Genomic DNA, 27,449 nt, shown 5'->3' with positions numbered 1-27,449 from the left:
GGATCAAACACATTTTTGGTCTTTCATTACAGAAGCTAAATGATGGACTTACAGCCCTATACAAAATTGAACTACTCCTAATCAAGTGAGTATTTTGTACTCGGTTTAGTTTGGTTGTTCGTAAGCAAACAACTGCCACCCTCCCCACTCATCAACTTTCCCCTAAGGAAACTTTCCAATCAGGGCAGTTTTCTTGCACCTGCAACTCCCTTCCAGGGTAAAAGCAGTGAAAGTGGCAGCCATGTCAGTTATTGCCTTTCTCTGTAAAAATATCAAAAGTCAGCTTTTGAATACTTTAAGCCTGGTGTAAAACTTCCATTTTGTCCTGATGTAGAGTGCTGCAAGATTACAAAGCAGTTAAGAGAAGACTACTGTATAAAATCACTTTTATTTTTAAAGAAAGTGGCAGATGGTTCCCTCAACGCAGTCGGCGGGCTGAAGATCTGGTGATGGGAGTTGTTTTTGTGGGGGTTTCTTCCTCTGTTAATTCTGCTGAGAATTCTAAGATAAAACATGTGTCAGTAACCAGCACCTTTAATGAGCAGAATCTGCAGGCAGCGCAGGCCGTGCTCTAAGGCCTGCAGGCTCCTGCCCAGCCATCATGGGGGCACAGGAAAGCCCGCAGGAAGCAACAGAGGATGTGCATGACCCTGCGGCCTCTGCCCACGGGAATCCTTGGGGGCCAAGACCAGGCTTCGTCTCCCTCTCCCCCCTTCCCCTTGCAGGCACATTCACGATGCCTTACCGTCCTCAAAGCTGTTCTCCTCGTCGCTGGAGAAGACGATGATGGGCTTTTTGGGCGGGCGTCGCTTTTGGGTACGCTGACAGCTTCGGGGTGCACGAGGCGGTGGTGTGACAAAAGATTCATCCGCATTCCTGTTGGCTGTGCTCAAGGACTGGTGCTGTGAGCCTGCAAAGGAGGAAGGGAAAGGCAGCAAACATTCCAGCTACAAGGGTGAGGGAAAAGCCCTGGCTACCCCCCCGGGACTGCAGGGCTGGGAGGAAGGGGGCAGCTCTCCAAGAGGAACGTACCTCCCGTGGGCCTCCACTTGGCCAGCTCAGGCACACGGGTTTCACTGCCTTCCTGGCACAGCTCTGCTGAACCCAGACCTCGGCTGTGGCAAGCTTGCAGCTTCTGTTCCAGCTCTTCAGCCAGAGCCTGAGGGAGATGTACCACAGAAACGTTGAGAAGAGGGAGCAAAATATTACATCCACAGCACAGCCATCAGAATTCCTGATACTTTGTTGAGGGCTGGGAGCAGCCACTTAATGTGGAAAATTGCAAGGCTTTCCAATCCTTGGGTGTGAAAGCAGTTGTGGCTCTCCTGGCCTGGACACCTTCCCCCGTTCTTACCTTAGACTCAGTCTTGCTGACTGCTCTGCGGAACCGAAGGAGTACAGCTTGGAAGCAGCTGTAGACAGCTGGGTCTTGGAGCTTGTCTGCGAAGCAGTCAAAGTTGTCCTGCAGCTTGTGCAGGCCCCGTTCCGTGAGAGGAAGTAGAGTAAGACAGTGAGACAAATCCCGGTATTGACGCTCAGTTCTGGGGAAGACAGATTGAATCAGATGCGAAAGTACCAAAGGATAAGCATGTCACACTTACAATAACTGACCTGTAGCAAAGCAAGCTAAATGTTGTGTTTTGCAGGGGAAAAGCACCCATGGGGAATACTTTAGTCCCACTTGTTGCAGTTCTGAGGGCCATTCCATATTAACTGCTTATCAAGGAACATAGTAATGTGCAGATCCAGTGATTTAATTGTGCCTAATAGCCCCTGTCAGACAAAAATCCGTCACTCCTGCTTGTGAGCACAGTCGCTTGTTTATAGTGTCAGAAGTTATTGTTAGCTAGGAGGGTTAATATACTCAGCCAGGTGACGGCTCTTCCTCAATGGCCCTATTTCAACCAAAGAACACCAACAAACAAAGCCAGCTACTTAATTTTGCGTGTTAGAGGTACTTTCTGGTCAAAACTGTATTTGAAGTACCCTCTCTCCTGGCCAGTGAGAGGCACAAAAGTTGGCCATTTTCATTAAGACACAAAATGAGAAATTAACAGAGTGCTCTATCAAAGTGAAGACTAGTTTCAAATTTCAGTGGAAGTTACCATTAACAGTAGGAAAAGTCTCAGCTAACATTTAATATAGTTCACAGTGACAGAATGAGAAGAAAAACTAGGCCAAAGCCCCTGCTATTAAGATGTGCAAAGCAAAGGGCCAGAATCTGTCTTCCATGCGCTCTTTGAGAATACACTGTCCAAAACCAGGTGGGTGGAGAACAAAGCTGCAGCCCCCAGGCCTTGCTCCCACATGTAATCTGAATGACATCTGGCATGTAAACTATGTCTGGAACTCCAGAAACGTCAAAGGGGGAAAAATAGCTGAAAAATCTGTTCCTGGAAGTCGCTGTTGCAGCCTAGAATGAGTGCTTGCTCCTGCATGACATCTGCCCATCCACCTGATGGTCTCTGCAGCACAGAACCACTAGGCCACCTCAGCAGAGGCTCTGCACGGCTCTCATGCAGACAGCTCTGCACAAGGGCAGCCTCAAGAGCTCAGCAATGTCCCCAGGACACAGTTCTGGGGGGAGGTTTCACTCTCCACTCCAGCTCAAGAAACAAAACCACATATTACAATTCTGGGGAATATTCTGCTCCCTAGGGCAACTGAGGAGGTCACGTGCCCAGCTACTGTGTACAAGTGGCCACAATAAGCAGAGACAGCTTCAGCCTCAAGGGCAGTCACAGCAACACTGAAGGGAAACCACAGGAATGGGTGCAGGCAGAGAGCGCCAGACACAGTAGAAGGCCAAGTGAAGATAGTGAAAATACATGACAGAGAGACAGATAAGCTTCTATTATCTTCCTTTAAAAAAAAAAAAAGGCTGCAACAGCAAAGTTGACCCCCCACCCCCACAACCGCCTGCTTTCCCAGCTTTAACAATAAAAATCCGGGAAGCAAAGCACTGTCCCAGAGCCAGGGATGGGGGTCCTGAGCACAAGAGCACGAGGCAGGCCCATCTTGCAGAGCCAGTAAGGGCACGAGGCTCAGCACACAGGCGCTCCGATGAGCAAGGAGGTTCCAGCACAGAGCCACCGCCGAGCAGGGACTGGCCTCTGAGCTAGCAGCCAAGATCACTTCCCACGGGACCCCTGGGGTGGCTGTTGGGGAAACCCCACCTCCGCTGAGCACATTCCGCTGGCTAAATGCAAGGGAATGGCCTAGAGAATGGACCGAAACATTGGAGTCGATCTAATCCCTTGCATAGCTGTAAGGCAGCTCTAAACTGTAACAAAAGCCCTTCCTCTAAGAAAGGTGGGGAAGGAGAGGGGCCAATCACTGTAACACAGCAGGAGCTGTTCAAGTTTTGTATATTTATTTAGGCATTTTTAGGAAGGAGGGAAAAAAATATAATAAAAAACCTCTATATTTGTCACCTTGCCACATGCAAAGTATGCAGGGAGCCTGTTCATCACCACTGTATAGAAGTCAGTTTATTCTAACAATTCTTGAGAAACAAATGACTTGTGTCAAAGAAACTAGGATCAAAACCCACCTGGCAGTTCGAAATCGCTGACAAAGTTTCTCCACCAAACTCTCTGTCTGTTTGTCTTTTGTGATATAGGAGAATAAATGTCTGCAAAGTAAAATATATATATATATACACACACACACATACACACACACACATATATATATATATATGTACACACACACACAAACCCAACCCCCATAGCATGGTTGCATGATCCTACCACCCAGTGAACAGGTAGGTGGTCCTCCAAATACGAGGCACACAGAGGGCTCTGAGTACACCTGCAAGTAGCTTCTCCAGAGCCAAGTCTTACATATATTTCTAATAATAACCAAGCTCCCCGCTGGGAGATGGCCCCTATGGCATAACATAAATTTTAACAGCTTATTTGCATAAGAGCACCTGCCTAGAAATGTGTCTAGAGGGTGCAGCTAAAGCAGAGCCCCTTGCTGTGTGCGCGCGGGCACAAGGCAGGACGGCAGTGAGGGTGGCAGCGGCACCTTCCCCTCCACTCCGTCCGCTTCAGGAGTGTGCGACACCTGCGGGCAGCCAGCTGTGGGCAAGCAGTCCACACACTGCTCTTCTGTTCTTATAAGTGTTCCGTTTTCATTATTTTTATTTACATTAATTATTACGGTGTTGCTGCTGTGTTGATACAGAATGGAGACCCTATCCTCAAAAACCCTCCTCTGCATTTACTCCAGTTTCAATTCATCTTTCTTTAACCAAGTGACCAGAACTCTGACGCAGCTCCAGATAACACACAGCTCACCAGCACCACCAACACTTTCCTATATGTAAACTCCAAGTACACAGATGGCTGTTTAAAAAAAAAAAAAAAAAGAGAGAGAGAAAAGAATTCATCTAACTTTTAGCTGTAGCTTTATAGCAGGGGTTGAACAATAACTTTAAAACACCTATCCTTTTTTCTGTTCATTTTCAGTTTATTACTGTAACCCTCACATGCTCCACAGGTTAGTCCTTCCCTTTAGCAACGATGCTCCCTGCTTTTTATTTGTCAGTAGCTTTCACTACCTCTCTGCTTCTTATGCCTCCTTATTCTCCAGTCTGACAAGTATCCCTGGAGCATAAGCCACTGTTGCCTCCCTGGTCTGTGCTTTTATTTACCACAGTTTACAAGTTAAACCCTGTCCCTTCCATGCTACAAGCATTTTGAATCATGTTATATGGGAAATTACATCACTTTCAACTATTTTTTCCTTCTTTCTCGTCTAAAGCATAAGACACAGTGTGCTAAGAGATGATCAGATCTACCGCTTCTCTCTTCTGTAGAATTAATTAGCTGCAGACTAATACCTGCCTTCTTTAAATCATTACAGCTTTTTCTCTTATTTGCCATGTACCTCCAGTTCTCTGTCTGTATATTGTTGGAGGTCAGTTAAGTCAATTTATAGCTGCCTTGACCACAATGACTCATCCTTCAATGCAATGTAACATCTCTTTGTGGTGATGTCTCTGATAATACCTCCAGTTTGAGAATATTAAAAACAAAGCTTTAAAATAAATAAAATGAAAGCTGTGTACTCTCTTTTTGTTTATGTCTTCTTCTCAAGGTTTGACTGTGAAGATATGTTTCCACTTCAGATGCTAACTTCCCCTTACCCATGTACTGCCAGTAGCCATATGTTGCCTTCCCTGCTATTTCACATCATGCTTCTTACTGAGGACTAAAGCAAAACATTTGTATACTCTTGGAGCCATAAATTATTTTTGGTCTCAATTTCACCCTCACTAATAACCCCTCTGTGTGCCTTGAAATTCCTGCGCTTCCAAAATTCCACCTCTTCCTAAACGCTTGGTAGTCTCACGGGTGGAAAGACTCCAGGAGAAAAATCCCTAGAGGTTTTAGTGTACTCTGCATCCATGGGGATTCAGGCAACTCAGGAAAGAAAACCCACGCAACTAGTAATAAGAGGTAAGTGGAAAATGTCTGTAATTCACCCACAGAAGAGGTTCCATACAAGCCAGGTTAAGTCTTAAGAAAAATTATGCAGACCTCAGTATGCACTTCTTGTACACCCTATAAGGTCAGATGCCCTCAGACATATAATGTAATAGTTCTCTACACTACAAAGCTTCTTTAAAAAAATAAGATAAAATCAATTTACCTCTACTTTCTGCTCTTCTTCTACTACAGCTTATTTAATACTACTACAAAAATTTGTTAGGTCATCAAAATGACAAAGAGAGCAGAAGCCCTTAAAGACTGCTGTGTTCTTTTCCTAATGTTGCATATTTATGTTCCACATGTTAAAACCAACAGGGTTTTCCTTTTCTAGAGGGAAAATCTTTTTGAAATCGTTGATAGAAAATCTCTTTATGGAGTCTCTCCTCACCCCCAACTGTGACTTTAGTAATGATTGCTCCATTTTAGACACAGACTGTGAAAATGATCAAGGAGAAAAATTGAGAAGCATCTGCATATGTCGCTGCGGTTCCTGTCACCCCAATCTGACATCCCCTTTGCATAAACAGAGTGTTGGACAAACCCGACTTGCTCTGAAATACCTCATAATAGTGTGGAAGGATTCCTCATCCACCCCGCACTCGGGATCCGAGAGACGACTGATGATGTCCGGAAGCAGATTGTAGATGGCATTGTCCTGCGCAGGACACAAGGCTCTGCCTGAGATACTGGATTTTCTCTGACTCAGAGTCAAGCCAGAGAAACTGTTCGCCTAAAATTCCTTCTCTCCACCCCAGAGCTACTGACTGAATCCATCAGCTTCTTGAAACGAGCCATACCCGGCCAGCCAAACCCATCCGAGACTGCTGGGTGAAGCGAAGGGGTGACACTTGCTATTGTTCTGGTCTGCTAGAACACTAACTGCCTCAGATTTAGGTTTATGTCACACAGCCAAGAACAACTTTGAAAGCTCTCAGAGGCGATATCTTACATTGGGGAAAACAGCTGCAAGGCTTAAAGGCAAAGTGCAGAAAACTGTCTAGAACCTGTACTAGATGCACAGACCAAACAAAGGTATGAAGTGCAGATTTGGAGCCTGCCTTTTGATGTGAATGGATGAGGTCACTTTCAACAGCATCAGGGTTAAAATAAAACCAATTTTGCAAGATTTCCTGTATTTGCCCCCATTTAGGCAATACAGAGGAGGGACTGACAGCTGCTCCAGCTACTAACACACTTCCTCAACACGCCTGGCTTGCCTCATCAACCAACCTCCGTCAGTCCCTCTGCTCTTGTGCACTGAGGTCCCCAAATGTCCACTTGCCTTGTTGGAGAGTTCACTGAAAAAGTTCTGAGCCAGTCCCACGATTGTCTCTTCTGGGTCCACGAGCAGAGCTGCCATTTCACTCACTTGCCCCTTCACCTTCACCATGTCTTTAAGGATGAGGTGAGTCATCACCAGTCCAGCTGTCTGTCTCACATTTTGGCAGGGGTCCCTCAACCTGACAGAAACACATAGTTACCACAGTCAGCAACTGAGCGCCTCTCAACTACCCGTACCCGCAACGACCTGCTCCACAGCCCAGGCCCACTGTCTCCCTGCACTGTGGTTTTCAAATTTGGGCTCTGGATCACACTGACCTTCCAGAGACCCAGTGTCACCCATCCACAGGGCTCCCAAGACCTCACCTGCTGCAAAAAGCACAGCATTACCTGGCATAGAGGTGTGGTGTCCAAGGCTCTACCAGATTGGGGAAGCGGATGGCCAGGTCTCCTGCCGCAATCATGAGGTTGGATCTGACTCCAGGCAGAGTGGACTTCTCCATCATGGTGAACAGCAAGCGCAAGTGGGAGTCACAGAACTCAGAGCTGATGGGACAGGGTGGAGAAAAGAAGAAAAGGCCAAAACAAACAAGCAAAAAAACCCACACTCAGAATAATGAGAGGATTTGCCATGGTAAAACAAAAACTAAGAGCGCTCTTTTGTGTTTATTCTCTCCACAGCGAAGGAGCTGCAACATTTGTTTGTGCTCTAGTTACCAGAGGAGCTGGAATAGAGTGCTGTGATGGCTGCACATTACCTGATCATGCAGACTTTGCCTAGGGACAGGGCTGCAGCAGCTGAGAGTGCTGGATCACTGTAGAGCCCAGGGTTGTTGCAGATCTTGAGCACCAGTGGAATAAAGGCGGAGATCAGATATTTGTCTGGACAGAGAGGAGGAAAAGAATAGATACATCTGAGCATAGTTCAGATGTCCTTTTTTAAAGACTATTTTGTCTTTCCCAGAGCTCCTAGAACTTTTGTGAACTACACATACTGGATAGCTCACTTTTGACACCAAAAGGTCACCACCAGAGGCAGAACAGTGAAATGGATAGTCTACACCAAAGTTGACACTGAAGAAAAAAAACTACAGCTCCCTTCTGAAGGGAACAATCTTCTGGAGCTGTTATTTGCACCATATTTGCTCCTTCACACATAGCAAGCAGGGAAAACGTTCTTTGGTGGCAGCCTCTCTTACCATCTAGAAGCTCGGTCTCGCAAATACTGCGAATGAGCTCAGCCTCGGTGTCATCAGCTGAGGCTCCGACGAGGCCCAGTTCCTCCTCCATAGTGGTCTCATTTCCAGTGCTCTGTGTAGAAACGAAGACTTTGAAGGAACAGGTTATGTTGCCATTATGGATTTTTTTTTTTAAACAAAAAAGATGGAGAGTCTTAAAAGCCAATTTTCCCCAAGTTTAAACGAAGTCAAAATGGGCGATAGGGGATTTGTCAGTTCATGTGCTGCAGGACACAAGAGTGGGGGGGAAAAAAAAAATCCTAAGGTACTACAACAGAACCAGACAATCAATTTACCACTACAATCAGAGTCCAACATATCTCAATGCATTTTCAAATTCTAGAAGCAAGAAAAATCAAAGCAGCCTTTGAATTGGTGATTTTGTGAGCAAGAATATGGGAAACCTTGTACCAAGGGAAAACAAGTAAACAAACAAAGCCCACAAAAGACCACACACACAACACAAGGGAAGAAAGGTGACAAGGGTTTTGCATAAGGGACCAAATTTAAATCCAGCTGCTGCTTCTAGAAAAATCTCATAGTTACCTCTTTCCACGTGAGACCTGGTAGTGATTGATGAGCAGGGTGAACAAGGAAATACAGAACAGTGTTTCTGGATACAGCAATGTAAGCATCTGACCAAGAATGAATATAAGGATACAAGATATTTTCCTCCTCTCTCACCCAAGAAATCAGTCTCAAAACATTCTGGAAATCATTCTGAGGCAGACCTAACCAGAGTGTTTCTATTATACCCAGTCCCTTAAAAGGTCTAGAGAGGTTAGGACCCTCAAGCCCTGCAGACTGAGGTTCCAGAAGGCCCTCCGCACAGCCAGCAGCTATGGCAAGAGACTGCAAAGATGAGGAAGGACGTGGTGGGGAGAAGAAACATAATTACTGAGAGCAGGAAGATAAACATGGCCAGGACATGACCTTTCATTTCTAGTACTCTCCCTGTTCAATGCCCAAGGGCAGATGGAGAGTTTTATTGAACAGGGTCGGTCAAAAAGACCTCAGCTCTGTCAATCCTGTTCAGCTCCACACCAAAGCGCACATTACCCAAAACGTCACACCCCCTTAGGACTGTGTCTCCCACAAGTTTGCTGGGGAACAGCTAGTACCTGAAAAGAACTGCCCATAGGAAAAAGCTCAGTTCTCACCTGGGGTCTCTGTTTCTTTGCGCTGCCTTTGGAGCGCTGCTTGGCCTTCTGCTCCTCCCTGAGGATGCGACGTCTGCGCAGCTCTGCGCTCACAGACACTTCCAAATATGTTACCTGCTGTACTGCCACCTGGCCCACAAGGGACACCAAGTGCATCAGCAGGAAGGTAGGCAGGCTGCTGGCATCATCAGAGACACGGCTGGGAGAAGCCTCTGGCTCTGGCAGAGAAAAATTACTACTGTTCAGTGTCAATTTGGATTCCTCCCCCTCAGTTACCACAAAATCTCACTGATCCTGCATCCCATCCCCATCCTCCACATACCACTTTTGATGAAGCTGTTGATGTGGGAGGATGAGAATATGCATGAGCTCAGCTCTGCATCCTCCCACCATTATTCCTGGCTATCTGACCAGAGAACAAGAAGCCATGGGTGCAGACTTCCTACAGCAGCTTTTTCCTCACCTGCTGTCAGCCCATCAGCATCCTGCAGCTTCTCCAGAGCTTGCTGACTGCACTCCTGCAGGATGCGAGCACAGATCTCCTCTGCCCCTTCCGCTAGCTGGTAGATAATTGTAATTGCTGCCTCCACGAAAGGGATCCAGTGACCACTTGGCTGGGCAAAGCCTGATGAGGTAAGAGGGGTCATGTATCACATACCCCAGCAGAGCAGAGCCTGCCTCACACCCCCTTCCTTCGCCCTGCCACCGACTCAAGCTCACCTTGACTCACAGCCTTGCTCAGGCTGCCAAAGAGCTCGTGGGTCTGGGGCAGCCGAAAAGGAGCCTTGTTCTTCCCCAGCGCTGGCTGCAGAGGGAAGACGAGTTACCCTTTGCACACAGGCACCCAGGCCTTCCCCAGCATTCAACCTGCCTCTGTGCACACCGCTAGCCAGAACCCCGGGGGGCTCACAGGAGGCACATCCAGCCTGCCCAGGAACAAACTACTCAGCAGGGACACTGCGGTCACTTCTGAGGACACTAGTAGTTATCAGGCAGATTTAAAGCTTGGCCAAAAGGATGTTCCCAAGCCAACCTGAAGAGTTCCACTACTTCCCTTCAAATCGACTCCTTTGAAATCGTATGGTGTTTTATTCCCTCATTCTCCACACGGGATGATAATAAAGGAAAACACAGCACCTTCAGAGATATCCAATGTTTTCTGTAAAGCAACAAGATGCCCTTGCTTGGGGTTACCCCAGAACCATGAGGTTTTGTTTAAAACCTCACATTTGGACCAAAACAAATGCTTTGTATCACTTCCTCTACAATATAGATTGGGAAAAGACAACCCAGAGACTTACTAAGCCAAGTGGTCAGTCAGCTACAGCTGTCCTGGGATATCTTGGGCACTACTGCAAGGTACACTCTCCTGAAACAAACTGCTTGAGGCTCTGAGCCTGCTTGAGAAATTAATGGCTTTCAGAAGCTCAAGACAAAATTTCTCAATTCACTACAAGCCTAACTTCCCCTCTGAACTTTTGGAAAGATGTCAGGTCAGGGGAAAGCTGCCACAATCCTTCAAGTTTCTCTACTTCAATTCCTTCTCACATAGTACCTTAACTGTAGAGTTGTGCAACAGTTCTGGAATAATCCTTCCTTCCTTCCACAGCAGGAATAAATGATGTGAAAATGGCTGTAATGCACTTTTAGAGCTCTTAAGAATGCTCTACTTCATGATATTTCATGAAGGTTCTACAGCAATGGCCCCAGTGGATGAGACAAAAACAGAACAGCTGTCCTGTATGAAGCAGGAATGCTTTATGCTAGAGGAACTCTCAAATCAAGTGTCCCAAGTGCTCAAGTCAAAAACAGCCAAATAGAATTTTACAAATGCATTAAAAAAAAGAAAAAAAACACAAACAAACAAAAAACCTTATTTGCTTCCCAAACCAATAAATCATCTGACAGACTACCACCCAAAACAAGTAGGTTTGAAAGCTTTTAATGTTTTACATTAACCTGTACAGCTAGCAGCTCCCTAACATCAATTATCAAGGAGGGCAAAAGAATTGCACCACCATACAAAAAACATCAGCAGGAAAAAATGTCTGCATAGTTGAGGAGAGACAAACCAGTTTAGAACTGCACATCTGAGGAAGGTAACTGGAAGCAAAAGAGTTTTTTCTTGTGCACTGAAAAATTCTGATTTGAATTCTGCCTTCTTGCTAACACAAATATTTTTAGTGCATGTTTTGCGGTAAGCTTTCCAGACTCGGCTGCTGAATGTCTTTAGCCCACTTTCTTTCAAAATTCTATTTTTTTAATGTTACATTTATCACATCACTCCCTTCTCAGTATAAATTTTTCTTCCTCTTTTTTCATTTCCAGAAAATGGTTATTCTGACCTCAAGGACACGCTAAGGGCCTTACCTTGGGGGTGGTGGCAAGTTTGGAGATGGCACTGCACACTTCCTGAGCCAGACGGTGGTCTTCACATACCTTCTCAGAGAAGCCTACAGTCACTAAGACATCCAGGTTGCTACCTATGATCTCTGGCTTCCCTCTGTGAAATGGAGAGGATGGGGGCTAGTATGAGAGTTGCTGCTGAAAGTTTACAGTAAACCTGTACAGTCAAGAGATACTCTTTGTGCCTTGGGGAAAAGTTTGGGTATGAGGAGGAAAAGGAAACAAATGACTTGAAATATAGCTATATTTCCACAGAAACCAGTATAATCTGTATTCTGCCTTTTTTTTTTTTAAAAAAAAAAAGACTCTTTATACAGAAAAAAAAGATTTTTAACTCCTCTTCCTTATCAGAAAGGATCAAAACTTAAAAAGGTAGGGCAAAGAAAAACCTTTGAAAATATAAAAGAGTCCAGCAGCTCAGGACTGGTGAAATCTAACACTTCATTCCCCACTGCATGTGTATGGGAGGACAGAAAGGCAAGAAAACAGACTGTTCCCCCCTTGTACAGTTAATTGAGTGAAGAGGGTGAGAACACGATTTAATTCATTTAGACAGAGAACCTGAAAAATCCATAATAGACATATATGGGACAAACAGCTATGTGTCACTCCACATAGCGGATTCAGGAAAAGGGCAATGCTCTTTCCCCACCACAGGACATACATGTTCTTAACTCAGGAACTCATGCGATACTGCTAAAAATCTACTGTTTTGTTTAAATCCCATTATTGCAGGGAAGCAAGTTAATTCTGTAGTTATGTGTACAATTCTGCTGAAAGTACCTAGGACAGGAAATACCTTGAAAAGAATATACCTAATACTCAAGTTCTGGAGCGGGCTGCGACACCTAGAAATGGCTCCCCCTCTAGGACCAAGAACTTCAAGATCGTCATAACGCAGGTCTAGTTTTGACTGAGAGCAGACTACAGCAGGAAGAGCACAAAGTACTTGGCAGCTGAGTTACACACTCAAGGGCTGCTGGGCTAGGAAACTGAGCAAAGAAAAACCTCACAAAGTAAGTAACATCATCTTACTTATATCATGCTGGTGGAACCCCCTGCACCAGTGTCAACTCCAGCTTTCATTATCTCAAAATCTGATTACTGTTTCTGAGGCTGCAAAACCAAGGGTCAGCTGACGCAGCATCCAGAGTTCTTGCCAAAAAGCAAGTCCCTCTCACCACTCACGGGGTGGGAGTGGGCCCTGCGCTCACCGTGCCATCATTCCCAGCAGTATCATGGCAGCATGTCGTTCCAGCAATGAGCATGGAGACTTTTCAGTGAACTGCTCCCAAAGGAGCTGGATCACGGCAGGTTTTATTTCATCTTTCTGCACAAACTCCGAGATCTGAGAAAGAAATTACACGAAACAAGTAGGGAGAGGCAGATGAACTTCATAAGCCAAACCAACACATACATTTAACTGCAATGGGTACCATTTTAAATCCAACAGAGATCTAAGATCACAAATACAAACTAAACCCAGGGGAGAAGAGTACTCACTATTTCCTCTAAGCACTGTATGGTTCCTAGCGAGGCATCCACCACGATGAGGGAGAGAGACCGCACCAGGCTCTGGGCCCTTGCCCTGTGGGGCAGAGGGGTGCAGGAGACAGCAGGAGAGAAAAGGAAGAAAGAAAGAGAGGGGATGGAGGGGATGGAGGCAGGGGGGAAGAGAGAGAGAAAATGCAAGTGTCATGATTACTTTCCCATTTAGAGAGCTGAGGACTTCTTTGTGACAGCAGACTTGATTCTTGAGAATAAGAAAAATCATCCCCACCACTAATGAGAATTCTCCACAAGCCACCCAGATCAAGTTCAAATCAGCACAAATGGGCTCAGAAGTCCACTGCCCCACACACTACTGCTGTGCTTGCTGCTCCTCCCGGGGCTCCACACAGAGGCCCAGAAGGAGGCACTCACCAGCCACTTCCAGCTTCCGTAGCCACACATCAAAATACTCTTCTCATCAAAGCATAAAGAAAGACTATCCAATCATGAATGAATAAAGCCAGAGCTCAAACTGCAGGAAAGCTCTCTCCAGTAAATATTATCAAGAGGAATCAAGAAGCATAGGATGCTTCTTATGGCCCAGGTGATGTGTAAGGACATGGTATAATGCATCTCACTGGGAATCACACTTATTTATGTCAGTGAACGTGCAGCTAACAGGGTATGCACGTGGCAAGTGGTGGAGAGAAGAAAAGGTATGTCCCTGAGGTGCAGATCCTCCCCAGTGGCAAGAGATAAGTATGCAAGTGGCACCCATTTCCTGCCACCAAAACACACAATAAGGATGAGCAACAAGACCCCAATAACGTTCTCAGAGATTTGTGAAATATCAACGTTCATTGGAAGGAATTATGAATGGAAACATGTATGTGAAAGCACCCCCCTCCCTGACTGCTCGAAAAAAGTTCCTGAATAGAGTGAGGAAGAGTACCTACTGAAAGCCAAGGACACAAGTGATAGCAGGAAAACTGGTAAACATTGAGGAATATGTTGTTCATCTCAGAAGCAGAATGCCAGCACTCAGATTAAAAACAGCACCTAATACTTGTCAGCAGCAAGCCCAAGCTCTGGTAAAAGAAGCATGACTCTTAAGTTCACAGCACACTGTACACCATTCCTCTTCTGCTCATCCCAGCAGAGACTATAGCCATAAAAATACTCAGAACAAGAAAACAGACAATGAGCAACAACTTTGCCCACGGAGCGCAAGTTAAGAAAGATTCAGATACAAGAGGCCACACCACAGCAACGCTGATTGCTTGAGTTTGAAACATATATCCAAAAATCAGCTCCTTGCTATCAATCAAGAATCCAGCTGACATGACAAACATTCAACAGTTGCACGCAGCAACCCTACCCAGATCATCTCGGCACACACATCCTGATTCTTGGTCTGGTGCTTTGTGTGAAACTAGGGGCAGGTGAAATTCAAGAGAAAATTAGTCCAAGTGACTGAAACCGATTTCCTTCAAAAAGTTATCAGCTTCCCTTTCTGTAAGCTCTCACACCAAGTTCTGTTGTATTAAATTTGTTACACACAAACCCTATGACAAAGCAAGAGTAGGAGCTCAGTAGCATGTTCCACAGGAACATTAGCATATCTGGATGCACAAGAACATCTGAAACTGCACAAGTGCTAGTAACAGCCCTAAGAGAAAGCCTCTTTGCCAGCTGATGCAAAGCACACGTTTCAGCTGGGAGCGAAGTGTAGCAGCTTTGACCTACTTCCTGTCTATACCCCATTCCCAAAAACTCCCCAAAGGAACAAACGCAGCCCAAAATAAGAAAAAGGGAATCCTCATTAGGAGCCCCTACCTCTCCGAATCCCCACTTGGGCTGAGGTAGAGCCGCCGGTAGGCGTTCAGCACAGCCTCCTTAATGCCAGCCTCCTTGGACCACACGAGGGGAAGCATCCTGCGGACTCCGAGCACTGCCTGGGGCATGCTGAACTGGGAGACCGTCACAAAGAACTCAATGGCTTCCTGCACCACTGCAGAGAGAACAAGAGTTACATTAACACAGTTCCTTCCTTCTCCTCACTAAAGGGGACACTAAAACAAATTCATAGGCATACAGCTCTCACAGCTAGCTCTGAAAGCATCTAAGGTCACAGTGAGTGTCTGCAAAGGCTAGAGGCAGAATTGGGGCACTCGTACAGAGATCTAGATGCCCTGGCTAACAGTGTTAGAGATTGATATAACACAATATATCTAGGAAAAGAGCACAGAGGCTACATTTGAGAAAGGACAAAATTTTATTCTGGAAAACAGCAGCTGCAGAAGATCTCACGCTCGCAGCAGATAAAAGCAGCTGAATGTAAGTCCCAGCCCAATGCTCTGACAGGAAGAACTAACTGTCCAATGCAGGAGATGATTTGCAAGAGAGCCACAATAATTACCAGAGGGCTTATGCAACAACCTGTTTATAGACCTCTAATAGGCTTATACCATATGGGCAAGATATCTGAATAAAGAGGCTGTGGGCCTATGGGACGAGTACCTATATTCAGATATACTGGTATGCTTCCCCTTCCCTCAATCAAGAGGGAAGGAACACATTTTTAAAAGAAAAATAAAACCAAATCCTTGCAACTCAAATTAAAAAAGTTACATCTTTGAGCAACTTGCTGAGCACATCCATCTCTCAAGACCCCCACCCACAGCAGCACACAATTGCCAGAGAAGGACCAGGCTGGCTGGCCTTAGCCCAGATGACAAACTTTTGACACTATTACATGTGGTTTATTTGGTGCAAACAAAATGGGAATCTTTGCCAAAAATCTCTGGAAATCCAGACATCCAACTTATCTTCTCTAGGGTGAGACAAGAGGAAAATGGAAAGCTAGTAAAAATTGTCTAACCGTTAAAAACAAACAAAAATACAGGGGTTGAAGTGCCAAGGTGAGGGGCACCTCCCAGCTTTGAACATCAGCTGGCTCATAAAGAGACTGAACCCAGGCGCTGATACTTGTGCTGCTACCAGCCAACACAGCCAACAACACCCAAGACTTGAAGGAAAAGCTGACACACTTCCTAAGGGTAAAATAGGAGCAAGGTGACACCAGCGAAATCCCAGATGGATTTGCGCAAAGCTCTAGAGAGCAGTAGGGTGCTGTAGCACTCAAACCCTCCCACACTTGAGAACAATGTGAGCTAATGGGTAGGGAAATGAGGAAGGTTTTTTTTTTTTTTTTTTTTTTTTAATATATATATGAGAAACCCTGTCCTAAGTCAAGCACAACCACTAAATCACAGCCCAAGCATAGCACTCTCATGCCTCTGCAACTCACTCTTTAGATAGTGCTGCTATTTTACCACCCTAAAGCCACTATGACACCTGCTTAAAGGGCTGGCATTCCCTTCAATCTCTTCTCCTTCCTCTGGAGCCCTATCACACCTAAACCTATCTTCTTGACAGCCCAGGGGAGAGGCTTGGAAACTCTCAACACAGAAGAGTGAGCACTGTAGTCACTTCACTCACCTGAGACAGAATTTTCATACATCATCTTGCTGACCAGACCCAGGGCTTCTGTGATTTTCACTGAGAAGTTGTAAGCATCTTGCAGATACTGCACCAACATCTCCTGCTTTACCAGATCTGTTCGAGGCTGCTCTTCTAGTGCAGCATCTTTGGTCACTGGACTGCAGCTGCCACGTGGGGTATCCTCAGTGTTCTCACCTGGGCATAAACCTGCAGACCAACAGCACTTGTAGGTGAACCGGTTTGGGAGTAGGAGGGATAAGAAAAACAGGCAGAGCATTTTAACTCTTCTGTCTACCTCACTCTGGCATATTCCAAAAGCCAGGGGACTCCCACCTAGCAACGAAGCTAGAATTGCAGCATACTGCAGAGCAAGTCCCACTACCACAATGTGATGCACTACAGAAACACAAAACTAAAATAGATTTGGAGAAAGGCATGATCCAACACAGCACTTTAGTAGATATTTTGAGTAAGGGGGTTAATCTGAACTTGATAGCAACCACAAAGCAGTGATGAGCACCTATCACAGAATGGCTGAGGTTGGAAGGGACCTCTAGAGATCATCTAGTCCAACCCCTCTGCTCAAGCAGGGACACCTAGAGCACGTGGCTCAGTGTGGCATCCGGGCAGGTTTTGAAGATGTCCAGAGAAGGAGACTCCACAACCTCCCTGGGCAGCCTGTTCCAGGACTCTGTCACCCCCACAGGAAAGAAGTTCTTCCTCATATGGAGATGAAACTTCCTGTGTTTTAATTTGTACCCATTACCCCTTGACCTGTCACTGGCCACCACCCAGAATAGTTTGGCCCCATCCTCTTTACATTCTCTTCTCAGGCATTTATACGTATTGATAAGGAAATCAGGACAGAATAAGGAAAGGAAATCAGGTTAGAGTAAGAAGGGGAAAACTACTTCTGTCCAGCAAAAATTACGTTAGTGTAAGGAAAATGACGAAATTTAAGATTAGATTATTCTGGCAATGGAGTTGTGATAGCAATGAGCTCAAGGTGAGCAGGTCAGAATCCCTATCCCAAAACAGACACAGAAAATGAAGCATGTGAATTTAAAAACATGTCCAGAAGCTTGAGTTCCAGAGAAGGAGAACATTACTTGTGTTGGACACTTGCCAAGACCACTAGGGGTAAGTACTATATGCTACCACCTGCTCAGACAGAACTAGGGACAAATCCAGACAGGACAGGAAGATGCGAGTGGATAACCACAACTTCACTCACCTCAACAGATATGTGAGCTAAAGCATTATAAATTTGATTTTGATAGAAAAATTGGACTACTCCCAACCAGAAATGGGACTAAATGTGATCCATCCAAAAGGCTACGTCATTATAAGAGCAAACGATGCAGAGATGGTATAGCCCTGTAAGTTGTCAAGCACACGCAGACTAAGCCCCAAAGGACAGCTTCTGGCAGTGGTGACAGCATTCTGGATGTTTTCTGCTCTAGTTTTTGTGTCAGCTTAGACTTAGACAAGAGATGGACTAGTTTGGAGCACCTACCTGTGTGGAGCCTTTTCAGAACATTCAAGATTGTAGCCTCCTTGGTTTCCCCTTTGGGGTCACTGAAGGGCTCCAGGCTGTGGAAGTGACACAGAGCCTTCTGCGTAAGGCGAACCGCATCCCTAGATAGTGACATTGTACAATAAGACATCAGCAACAAGACAGGGGAGAACACAGCAGAAGCCAACACACTTTGCCCTGAACACATGGGGAAGTAGTAAAGCACCTTACGTTGAGCACTCATGGATTACTTTGCAGGAAAAGACTGAGGCAACTTGAAACCTTTCCCTTACCCAGAAGCTCAAGTCTTCCATGCACACAGAAGAAGAGGCTGACGTATCACCTTAGGCAAACCCTTTCTCAATCTGCAGAGACTCCTTACTTGTAATTTAGCTTCCTCAGTAGGCAAGCAATTCGCTCTGATGTTTCCTCTGCAGTTGCCTCAACTTCCAGTACCTCTTCTTCCTCTCCCTGCAGTGGTTGAAGGAGTTCCTGCACAGCAGCCCTAATCTCTGGCAGCATTGCTTCCCACTCTTCCTCTGGGGTGACTGTTGCAGCTATGAAGAAATGAGGAATTCAGAGACTCAGATGACATCTAAGGAGGGGAGAAACTCTTCTTGAATATAAGAGTCCTGCACTTTTTCCCCCCGGATCCCATGTGCTGGCACTATTCCATTGCTGACCCCAACTATGCTAGAGTAAGGACAGACCAGAACTCTTTGCTACAGAAAGGAAAGCACTGAAGGGAGAAACGACAGCAAAGAGAACCATAATGTTCTTCTTAATAGCTTTGTAGACAGCAGAAGATCCAAATCTATCAATGGCAAATTACTATTTGACCCAACTTCTGGCTCAAACAGTCCTTGAATTGATGACAACAGAAATATAAGAGAATGTTCATAAATACTTTCAGTTCTTACCCTGAAAATAGGATATTTAAGCCAAATGAATGGTTGACCTATGTACGGCCATTCTTATGCTTCTTTCATTACTTCAGTGCATTAAAAAAAAATGTTTTGAGTTCACTCCCAGTGGTCAGGCCTCACTGTCTCACGTGAGTAAGGTCTGAGGCAAAAATCCACCCGAGACAGAGAACAAATGCAAGACACTGAAGAATGAGGCCAGAGGGACTGCAGCTATCCAGAGCACAAGGAACACCCTGGGAAAGGGAAACAGGAAAAAGGGGAATTACCAGTTGTGGCTCTGTGCTTCTTCCTCATTTCTTGCAGTTTCTGCACCTCTTTCTTGAGTGGTTCGACCAAGTCAGTAGAGCTCAACTGCCGTTATCAAGAATAGAAGAAGAAATATGTTACTTTATCCTTTATTTTCTGGAATTGGAATAACAGACTTCAGCCACCATCCCAGAAGGGGAACTGCTGTAAATTGTCAGTTTAAGGTTCAGAAGCTTAGGAGAAGGTTGAGCTGTTCAATGAGTTGTAGCTTGATACTGCATTTGCTAATGCCTAATCCTGATCCTATGGAGAGAAAGCCCACATCTGATTCACATCAAACCAATGTTTTCTTAACAACAAAGATGATAGGCTGCTAAAGACCAACAGAGGTGTCAATTACACCAAAAGACTGAAGAGCCAGGCACTGCAATACCTGAAGCTGGGGAAACTAGAAGGCTCCCACCTGGAAAGTCGAAGATTATGTTGGCCTTCCAAGAAGCCTTTGAACCCACACCTAGCATATCTAGCACACTAATGACAATTACCTTGCAGGAGAAGGGATTATTGGACAAAAAGGCAGCCAACAGCTGGATGGCATTTTTAACCACCACCACAGATTTGTCTTCGAGACGTCCAACAGCCAGAGATACCACGTCCTGGAATCGAGTCAAAGGCAGGGCCTAGTGCACAATGAGAACACAAAGGCCTAGGTATGCAAACAAAATACAACTTATTTTACTGCATATGTATTAATAAATGCACACACTATTCTACTTTGCCAATATGTACTGAAAAGTATAGATCACGGAACTTATAAAGTCTACATTTGAAGGGACCTCTGAAGATCTTCTGGTCCAATCTTTCTTGAAAACAAGACCTTAGATTAGGTTACAGGGCTCTGCCTAGCCAAGTCTTACACATTTCCAGCTGGGAAATGGTTTCCCTTAAAAACATCCAGAAAGAGTACGTGTACTGTGACTTCCTTCTATTCTCTCCAGGTAATAAGAAGCAGCAGGAGGGACTTTCTGTCCCTCCTTCCCTCAGCCCTAGGGATCTTCAGACTCTTGGGAAAAAAAGAATGTTGGACACTATACAAAATGCAAACAGAAAACACCTTTCTTGGTATTGCCACTGAAGAGGGTAACAGAAGTTTCCTTAAAAAGCAGAAAAGTGAAGCAGCATCACCTCCCCAGCATGGACTTACCTTGCACTGAACAATTCGAGTAAAGAGCTGCAGTACCCGGCTGCGCACAAAGCCACTGGTGTCGCAGACATGAGCCTGCAGTATGTCTAGGAACTGGTCCCGAGTACCACGGGCAGATTCCTCCAGATTGTCACCGTTCAGCACCTTCAGCAGGGCTTCTGCCACAGCTGCTAGAATGGCATTCCTCATCGTGTAATTCTGCCAGAAGAGGACTTGGTAAATAAGGAACAGAAAATAATAATAATAATAATAATAATAATAATAATAATAATAATAATAATAATAATAAAAGAGACATGATTTGATACGCAAAGGGCAAGAATGGCCCAGAGCTTGGGCCTTTTAAGTCTCAGGTTCCAGCCCTAAGTTTCAAATGAAATGCTGTAATGGAGAAACTATTTATCTTGGGCAAACACGGTGCTTACCAGGTAGAGAGGGAACAATATCCTGCCCTGCTGTCCACCTACATCCAAGGACTGATATCAGAGACACTTACAGTTTTTAAGGACATTTTAATACAAATAACACAATCAGAACCAGTAAGCTCATTTGTATTGAAGAGTAAGAGACAACACCTGGGATCTCAGACAAGGGAGCAGCATCCAGTTTTATCTAGTACATGCAAATGAGTGCCCAAGTGTTGATGTCATGGTTTCTGCTTGCTTGTATTTTTTGATAAGGGAAGAACCAATGAGCTGCCTTCTTCATCTCGGTGAAAAAAAGTTCTATTTTCTGACAGAAAAACTGGATAGCACTACTTCAACCATTCAGCTTCTCTGGACAGGTAAAACGTACCTCCCCATCCAAGTGATGTAGCAGAACACTCATGTGGGACACCACCACAGCTGGAATTTGTTCAGCCAGTTCGGTTATAAAGACAGCATAACCCTTGATTCCAGAAGCATCACGGGCCAGATCCTGTGGACATTTCTGTCCAATTTCCCTGCACAGAGAGATTGAGCAAGGAAAAGGCTGCCCAAAGCTGCTAGGGGGGAAGTACAAACCATGGGGCACTTTCCTCACCTCAGCAGTTCGCCCACCAGGCTTTTCAAGCCATACTCTGTAGCCCAGAGGCTCACAGCCTGAGCAAACACTGGAGCCACATGTTCAAAGTGCTGCAGCATCTGTGTGATCTTCAGAGTGGCACCTTTCACATGTGAAAATGGTGAAAGAGGTCAGAGAAAATAACTGGGTATTACTTCATGAAGAAAGGGGAAGAGCAGCAACTCACTGAACATGTGATCATAGTGAACCAAAGCTGCAGCAAGCAGATGTGTCACTGCCTCCCGTGTGGCTCGGTGCTTCTGGAGACCAATACTTGGATTCTCCAGGATACGGTAGCAGCTTCCAGTCATTAAGCTAAAAACCACAGTAGAAAGTTAGTCAACATCCTCGCCATCACACCCATGCCATTCTAGCAAATTGCCCTAGCTAAAAGATCATCTCAAACCAGAGGCATTCTCCAGCATCCCTGAGAAACTGAACAATTAACATCTTAATTTTAGACCTATATGAGGAAAGCAGTTCCTAAACTTGCTTGCTTTTGCCCTAAGCCTCTTTCTTCAATCTCCCGAAGATTTGCATCTGCCAGAGAGCTGTAAGACTAGCCCACAGGCAGGTTTAATGCCATCTCCCACAAACCCACTATCACCCAACCCACCTTTACACCCACTCCACCATGTCACTTCCCAGCACTCCTCTAACCTGACAAATTCTTCTTCCACCACCAAATTATTCCAAAGTCGACGGAGATCAAGCTGCAGCAGCTGCATGAGCAGTCGTATGACTGGCTCTCTTTCCTCTTCCCAGGAGAATCCAGAGGCCTTAGCATGGTTCTTCTTGTTCTGAGAAGGAAATTAGGAGGTAAAACACCTTCACCATTCTCCCTCCCTTAAGCATAAAATTGACTGTCAAACTCTAGAGCCCCGAGAGGCATACAGGTATGTATAAGAAACCTACAGGCTCATTTCAAATGAAAGTCGCCGATTGCTATCATATTTGACCACAGACCAGAGCCCTTGAGAAAATACTGTCACATTAAGGACCAGACAGCCAGTCACTGAAGAGCAAACAAAGGTCTGGGTATTTGAGTCCCTGTTAATATTTTAAAGTCTGTTGTCCCTTTGGTTGCTTTCCACAAACACAAGTGTTCCACGGTATGCACCATCCTTGCCTGTATCATGCTTGAGTAATCCCAGCAATGCATCAGTTCTTGCAGAACCGCAGAGTCATAGAATCATAGAATGCTTAAGGTTGGAAGGGACCTCTAGAAATCATCTAATCCAATCCCTCTGCACATGCAGGGACACCTAGAGCACGTGGCACAGGACTGCGTCCAAGCAAGTTCTGAAGATCTCCAGAGAAGGAGACTCCACAATCTCTCTTGGCAACCTGTTCCAGTGCTCTGTCACCCTCACTGTTAAGAAATTTTTCCTTATGTTCCTGTGGAACTTTTGATGCTTCAGTTTCTGGCTGTTTCTTCTAGTTCGGTCAGTGGCCACCACTGAAAAGAGGCCAGCACCATCCTCCTCCTTTGAGGTACTTATAGACACTGATTAGATCCCCTCTCAGCCTTCTCTTCTCCAGGCTAAACAGGCGCAGCTCCCTCAGTCTCTCCTCATAGGGCAGATGTTCCAGGATCTGGATCATCTTTGTGGCCCTGCACTGGACTCTCTCCAGCAGCTCCACATCCCTCTTGTACTGGGGAGCCCAGAACTGGACACAATACTCCAGATGTGGCCTCACCAGGGTTGAGTAGAGGGGCAGGATCACCTCCCTCGACCTGCTGGAGACGCTCTTCTTAATCCTGCACCCCAGGATCCCATTGGCCTTCTTGGCCACGAGGGCACACGCTGCTGCCTCATGGTCAACTTGTCGTCCACCATGACACCAGGTCTCTGAAGAGCTGCTCTCCAGAAGGTTGGTCCCCAGCCTGTACTGGTATCTGGGGTTATTTCTGCTCAGGTGCAGGACCTTGCACTTGCCCTTGTTGAATTTCATGAGGTTTTTTCAACACCCAGTTATTCAGCCTGCCCAGGTCCCTCTGGATGGCAGTGCAGTGCAGCCCTCTGGGGTATCAGCTACTCCTCCCAGTTTTGTATCATCAGCAAACTTGCTGAGAGAGCACTCTGTGCCTTCATCCAGGTCATTGATGAATAAATTGAACAGGACTGGACTGAGGACTGACCCCTGGGGAACACTGCTAGCTACAGGCCTCCAACTAGACTCTGAATCGCTGATCACCACCCTCTGAGCTCCACCATCGAGCCAATTCCTAATCCACCTCACTGTGCACTCATCTATCCCACACTCCTTTCCCAGGAGGATGTTGTGAGGGACAGTGTCAAAAGCCTTAGTGAAGTCGAGATAGACGACATCCACCACTCTCCCCTCATCTATCCAGCTGGTCATTCCATCATAGAAGGCTATCAGGTTAGTCAAGCATGATTTCCCCTTCATGAATCCATGCTGACTACTCTTGAGCACCTTCTTGTCCTCCACACACCTGGAGACAACGGCCAGTATGAGCCGTTCCATCCCTTCTCTGGGGATGGAGGTGAGGCTCACTGGCCTGTAGTTCCTGGGTCCTGCTTCTTCCCTTTTTTGAAGCCTGGCGTGACACTGGCTTTCTTCCAGTCCTCTGGCACCTCCCCTGTTCTCCAGGATCTTTCAAAGATGATGGAGAGCAGCTTAGCAATAAATCCACCAGCTCATGCAGCACTCTTGGGTGCATCCCATCAGGGCCCATGGATTTGTGGGTATCAAGTTTACCTAAGTGCTCTCTAACACAATCTTCCTCCACCCAGAGCAAGTCTTCCTCTCTCCAGGCTTCTTCTCTTGTCCCTAGGGCCTGGGACTCTAAAGGGCTGCCCTGGGTAAACACCAAAGCAAAGAAGGCATTCAGCAACACTGCTTTTTCTGTGTTATTTATAACCAGGGTACCCACCTCATTCACCAGCGGACCCACGTTTTCCCTGATCTTCCTTTAGCTGTTAATATATTTGAAGAAGTTTTTCTTGTTATTTTTAAGATCCCTTGCCAGATTGCATTCCAAACATGCCTTAGCTTTCCTTGTCGCATCTCTGCATTCCCTGACTACGTTCCTGTATTTCTCCCAGGGGCCTGTCCTTTTTTCCACACTCTGTATACTGCCTTCTTCTGCTCGAGCAATGCCATAAGCTCCTTGCTCATCGATACAGGCCTCCTGCCCCCTCTGCCTGACTTCTTACACATGGGGTGCACTGTTGCTGGGTGTGGAGGAAGTGCCGCTTGAAAACTAACCAGCTCTCTTGGGCCCCCCTTCCTTCTAGAGCACTAGCCCGTGGGATTCTTCCGAGGAGGTCTCTGAAGAGGCTAAAGTTGGCCCTCCTGAAGTCCATCGTTGCAAGGCTACTTAACAGCCCTGCCACCTCCTCGTTGGATCCTGAACTCCACCAACTCATGGTCACTGCAGCCGAGGCTACTCCCCACCTTCACATCTCCTACAAGTCCCTCCCTATTTGATAGCACGAGGTCCAGTAGCCCGCCTCTCCTCGTCGGCTCCTCCACAACCTGTGTCAAAAAGTTATCATCAACACACTGCAGGAAGCTCCAGGACTGTTTGTGCCTGGCTGTGTTGTCCTTCCAGTTGATGTCAGGGTAGTTGAAGTCCCCCATGAGAACCAGGGCCTCTGATCGTGAGGCAACATCCAGCTGACTATAGAAGACCTCATCAACTTCCTCATCCTGGTCAGGTGGCCTGTAGGAGACACTCACCACAGTGTCTCCCACATTAGCCTGCCCTTTAACCCTTACCCACAAGCTCTCAACTCGCTCATCACCCACCCCCAGGTTGAGCTCCATGCATTCCAGTTCCTTTCTCACATGAAGAGCAGCTCCACCACCTTGCCTTTCCAGCCTATCCTTTCTAAAGAGCACATAGCCTTCCATGGCAGCGCTCCAGTCATGTGAGCTATCCCACCACGTCTCTGTGATTGCAATGAGATCATGATGCTGGGACCACACACAGATCTCCAGTTTGCCCTGTTTATTCCCCATCCTTTGCGCATTGCTGTACAGGCATTTCAGGGAAGTAATTGAGCCTGCAGGTTTCCCAGGAGGTGTGAAAGAGGACCCTCTATAATCATATCCTGTTCTCACTTCCCCACTACCATGCTCCCGCTGGATGCCATCTGACTTTGGCTGCGTGGTACTGATTGCCTTGTCTGTGTGACACTCCCCTTCCCCCCTCTCGTCTAGCTTAAAGCCCTCCTAACCAGGTTGGCCACCCTTTTGGCAAAGAGACGTGTGCCCCTCTTGCTGAGATGGTTCCCATTATTCCCCACTAGCTGGTGATCATAAAACAGAGTCCTATGGTCATAAGAGCCAAAACCCTGTTGCCAAGACCAGTGGCACAGCCAGGTGTTAATCCACCGTATCCACCTTCTTCTCCCTGAATCCATTCCCCTCGTTGGTAGGGCAGAGGAGGACACTACCTGGGCTCCCATACCTTTGACGTCCATCCCTAGGGCTCTGAAGTCTCACTTGATAACCCTCAGTTTCCCCATGGTATCATTTGTGCCCATGTGAAACAATACCAGGGGCTCCCAGGGACAAGCCTTGGGAGCCTTTCTGTAACATCCTTTATTCAGGCCCCTGGCAAGCAGCACACCTCTCTGGAGTCCAACAAGATTACATCCAGTTCCAACTTGTTTTTTTTCCTCAGTCCCCTCACCTACCTTTCCACCAGGATCCACCTCCACCAAATCACTCTTGCAGGTTGCCATTTCAAAGGCCTCCACCAGACCAGTCAGCAAATAGCAGTTCATCTTGAGGGCATTGAGGTGAGCAGCACGATCCGCATGACTCAGGCCACGATCACCCACGATGGCAGGAAGGTCGTTGGAATGACGAGAGACCGCTTGAGAAATTTGGAAAAAAATCATGAGCACACCTGGCCAGGCCCCTCAGTCAGCCTCCTTTATCAGGGTTAGAGCAGTTATCAGATTACCAAAGATTTGTGCTCACATCTCACCAGCTGTAACACGGGCTGAACCCTGCAACCCAAACCATGGAGACGCTTGCCTGTCCTATTCCCACCGCCCCCCGTCGGTTCAGAAGCACTCGCTCAGAGCCGAAGCATCCCAGCGACGCATCGCCCTGGGACATGGGGAAGGGGATTTGATGTTGGCCTGCCCTTACAGCGAACACGCACAGCTCTGCATTGTCCACCAAGATTACAGACCCGTATTGCTGGAATGGGCTGAGCGTGCAACCCCACCCGTGAGTCACATTAGCCTTTATATCATCATTGAGCTGCTGAAGGAGAACAACTTCTCTATTACCCCTGCTGCTTCATCCCTCAGCGGCGGGTACCCACCTTGCACCATCAGCTCCAGGGCATCCTCCTTGAGAGTGGCACCCACAGCTCGGAAGTGGCTGCACAGCAAACACAGAGCGCTAAAGGCACCGGGCGGACACCGCGAGGGAGCGGCGCAGCCTCCCCTGGGCGCGTCCCCCTGCGGGGTCGCCCCTACTCACTGCAGCAGGCTGTAGAGAGTGTCGAAGTGTTGCAGCACGGCCAGCGCGCCGCGCGCCTGGACCGCGGCCCGGAAGGCTGCGGGGAGAAGAGAGAGAGGGGGGACGCGTGGTCAAGGCCGTTAAGCGGGCCAGGTCGGGACCGAGGGGGAGGCGGTTCCCCCTTTACCTGCGAGCGGCGCCGCCAGCTCCTGGGCGGACAGCACTTCCTGCACAGCATAGCGGCTGGGCCCGCCACTGTGCAGCAGGTCGCCAGGGGCTAGCGGCAGATGGAACTCCCACGACGGGGACGACATGGTGGACGACATGGAAACCGCCAACCGCCCGCCCGGGCGCTCAAAACGGCGCGCGCGGGCAGCCTCAGCCCGCCCCTCGCCTCGCCCTATCATCGCCTGGAAGCTCCGTCGCGCGCCAACGCCTCGCCCAATGGCCGGCGCCCTCCCTCCCCCTACCACGGCCG

The 27,449-nt window shown here is 46.9% G+C and overlaps 1 protein-coding gene and 1 non-coding gene across 2 annotated transcripts; both read right to left on the bottom strand.

The window, feature by feature from the left end:
- Positions 1-376: 376 nt before the first annotated feature.
- On the bottom strand, positions 377-27,285 carry NCAPD2 (non-SMC condensin I complex subunit D2). The gene is made up of 31 exons (XM_088520800.1): positions 27,159-27,285; positions 26,993-27,068; positions 26,832-26,890; positions 26,191-26,372; positions 22,178-22,317; positions 21,705-21,832; positions 21,497-21,620; positions 21,269-21,416; positions 20,474-20,671; positions 19,815-19,949; positions 19,290-19,374; positions 18,480-18,654; positions 18,098-18,219; positions 16,579-16,788; positions 14,914-15,088; positions 13,090-13,174; positions 12,801-12,934; positions 11,551-11,683; positions 9,901-9,985; positions 9,644-9,805; positions 9,181-9,398; positions 7,982-8,093; positions 7,541-7,664; positions 7,173-7,328; positions 6,784-6,961; positions 6,062-6,156; positions 3,554-3,634; positions 1,355-1,541; positions 1,033-1,159; positions 746-910; positions 377-501 (listed from the first exon to the last, which is right to left on the bottom strand). The coding sequence occupies exons 1-31, from the start codon at positions 27,283-27,285 to the stop codon at positions 419-421; spliced, it is 4,209 nt and encodes a 1,402-aa protein (XP_088376926.1). The 3' UTR covers positions 377-418.
- LOC148595430 (small nucleolar RNA U85) lies at positions 26,449-26,768 on the bottom strand. The gene has a single exon (XR_015913158.1). It is a non-coding gene; the product is annotated as a small nucleolar RNA U85 (small nucleolar RNA).
- Positions 27,286-27,449: the final 164 nt, after the last annotated feature.

Source organism: Tinamus guttatus, unplaced genomic scaffold, assembly GCF_059628265.1.
Source record: "Tinamus guttatus ecotype Peru unplaced genomic scaffold, ASM5962826v1 Tinamus_guttatus_pri_ptg000098l, whole genome shotgun sequence".
Lineage (NCBI taxonomy): Eukaryota > Metazoa > Chordata > Aves > Tinamiformes > Tinamidae > Tinamus > Tinamus guttatus.
The sequence above is the reverse complement of the archived record's forward strand: the minus strand, read 5'-3'. Positions and strand labels throughout refer to the sequence as shown.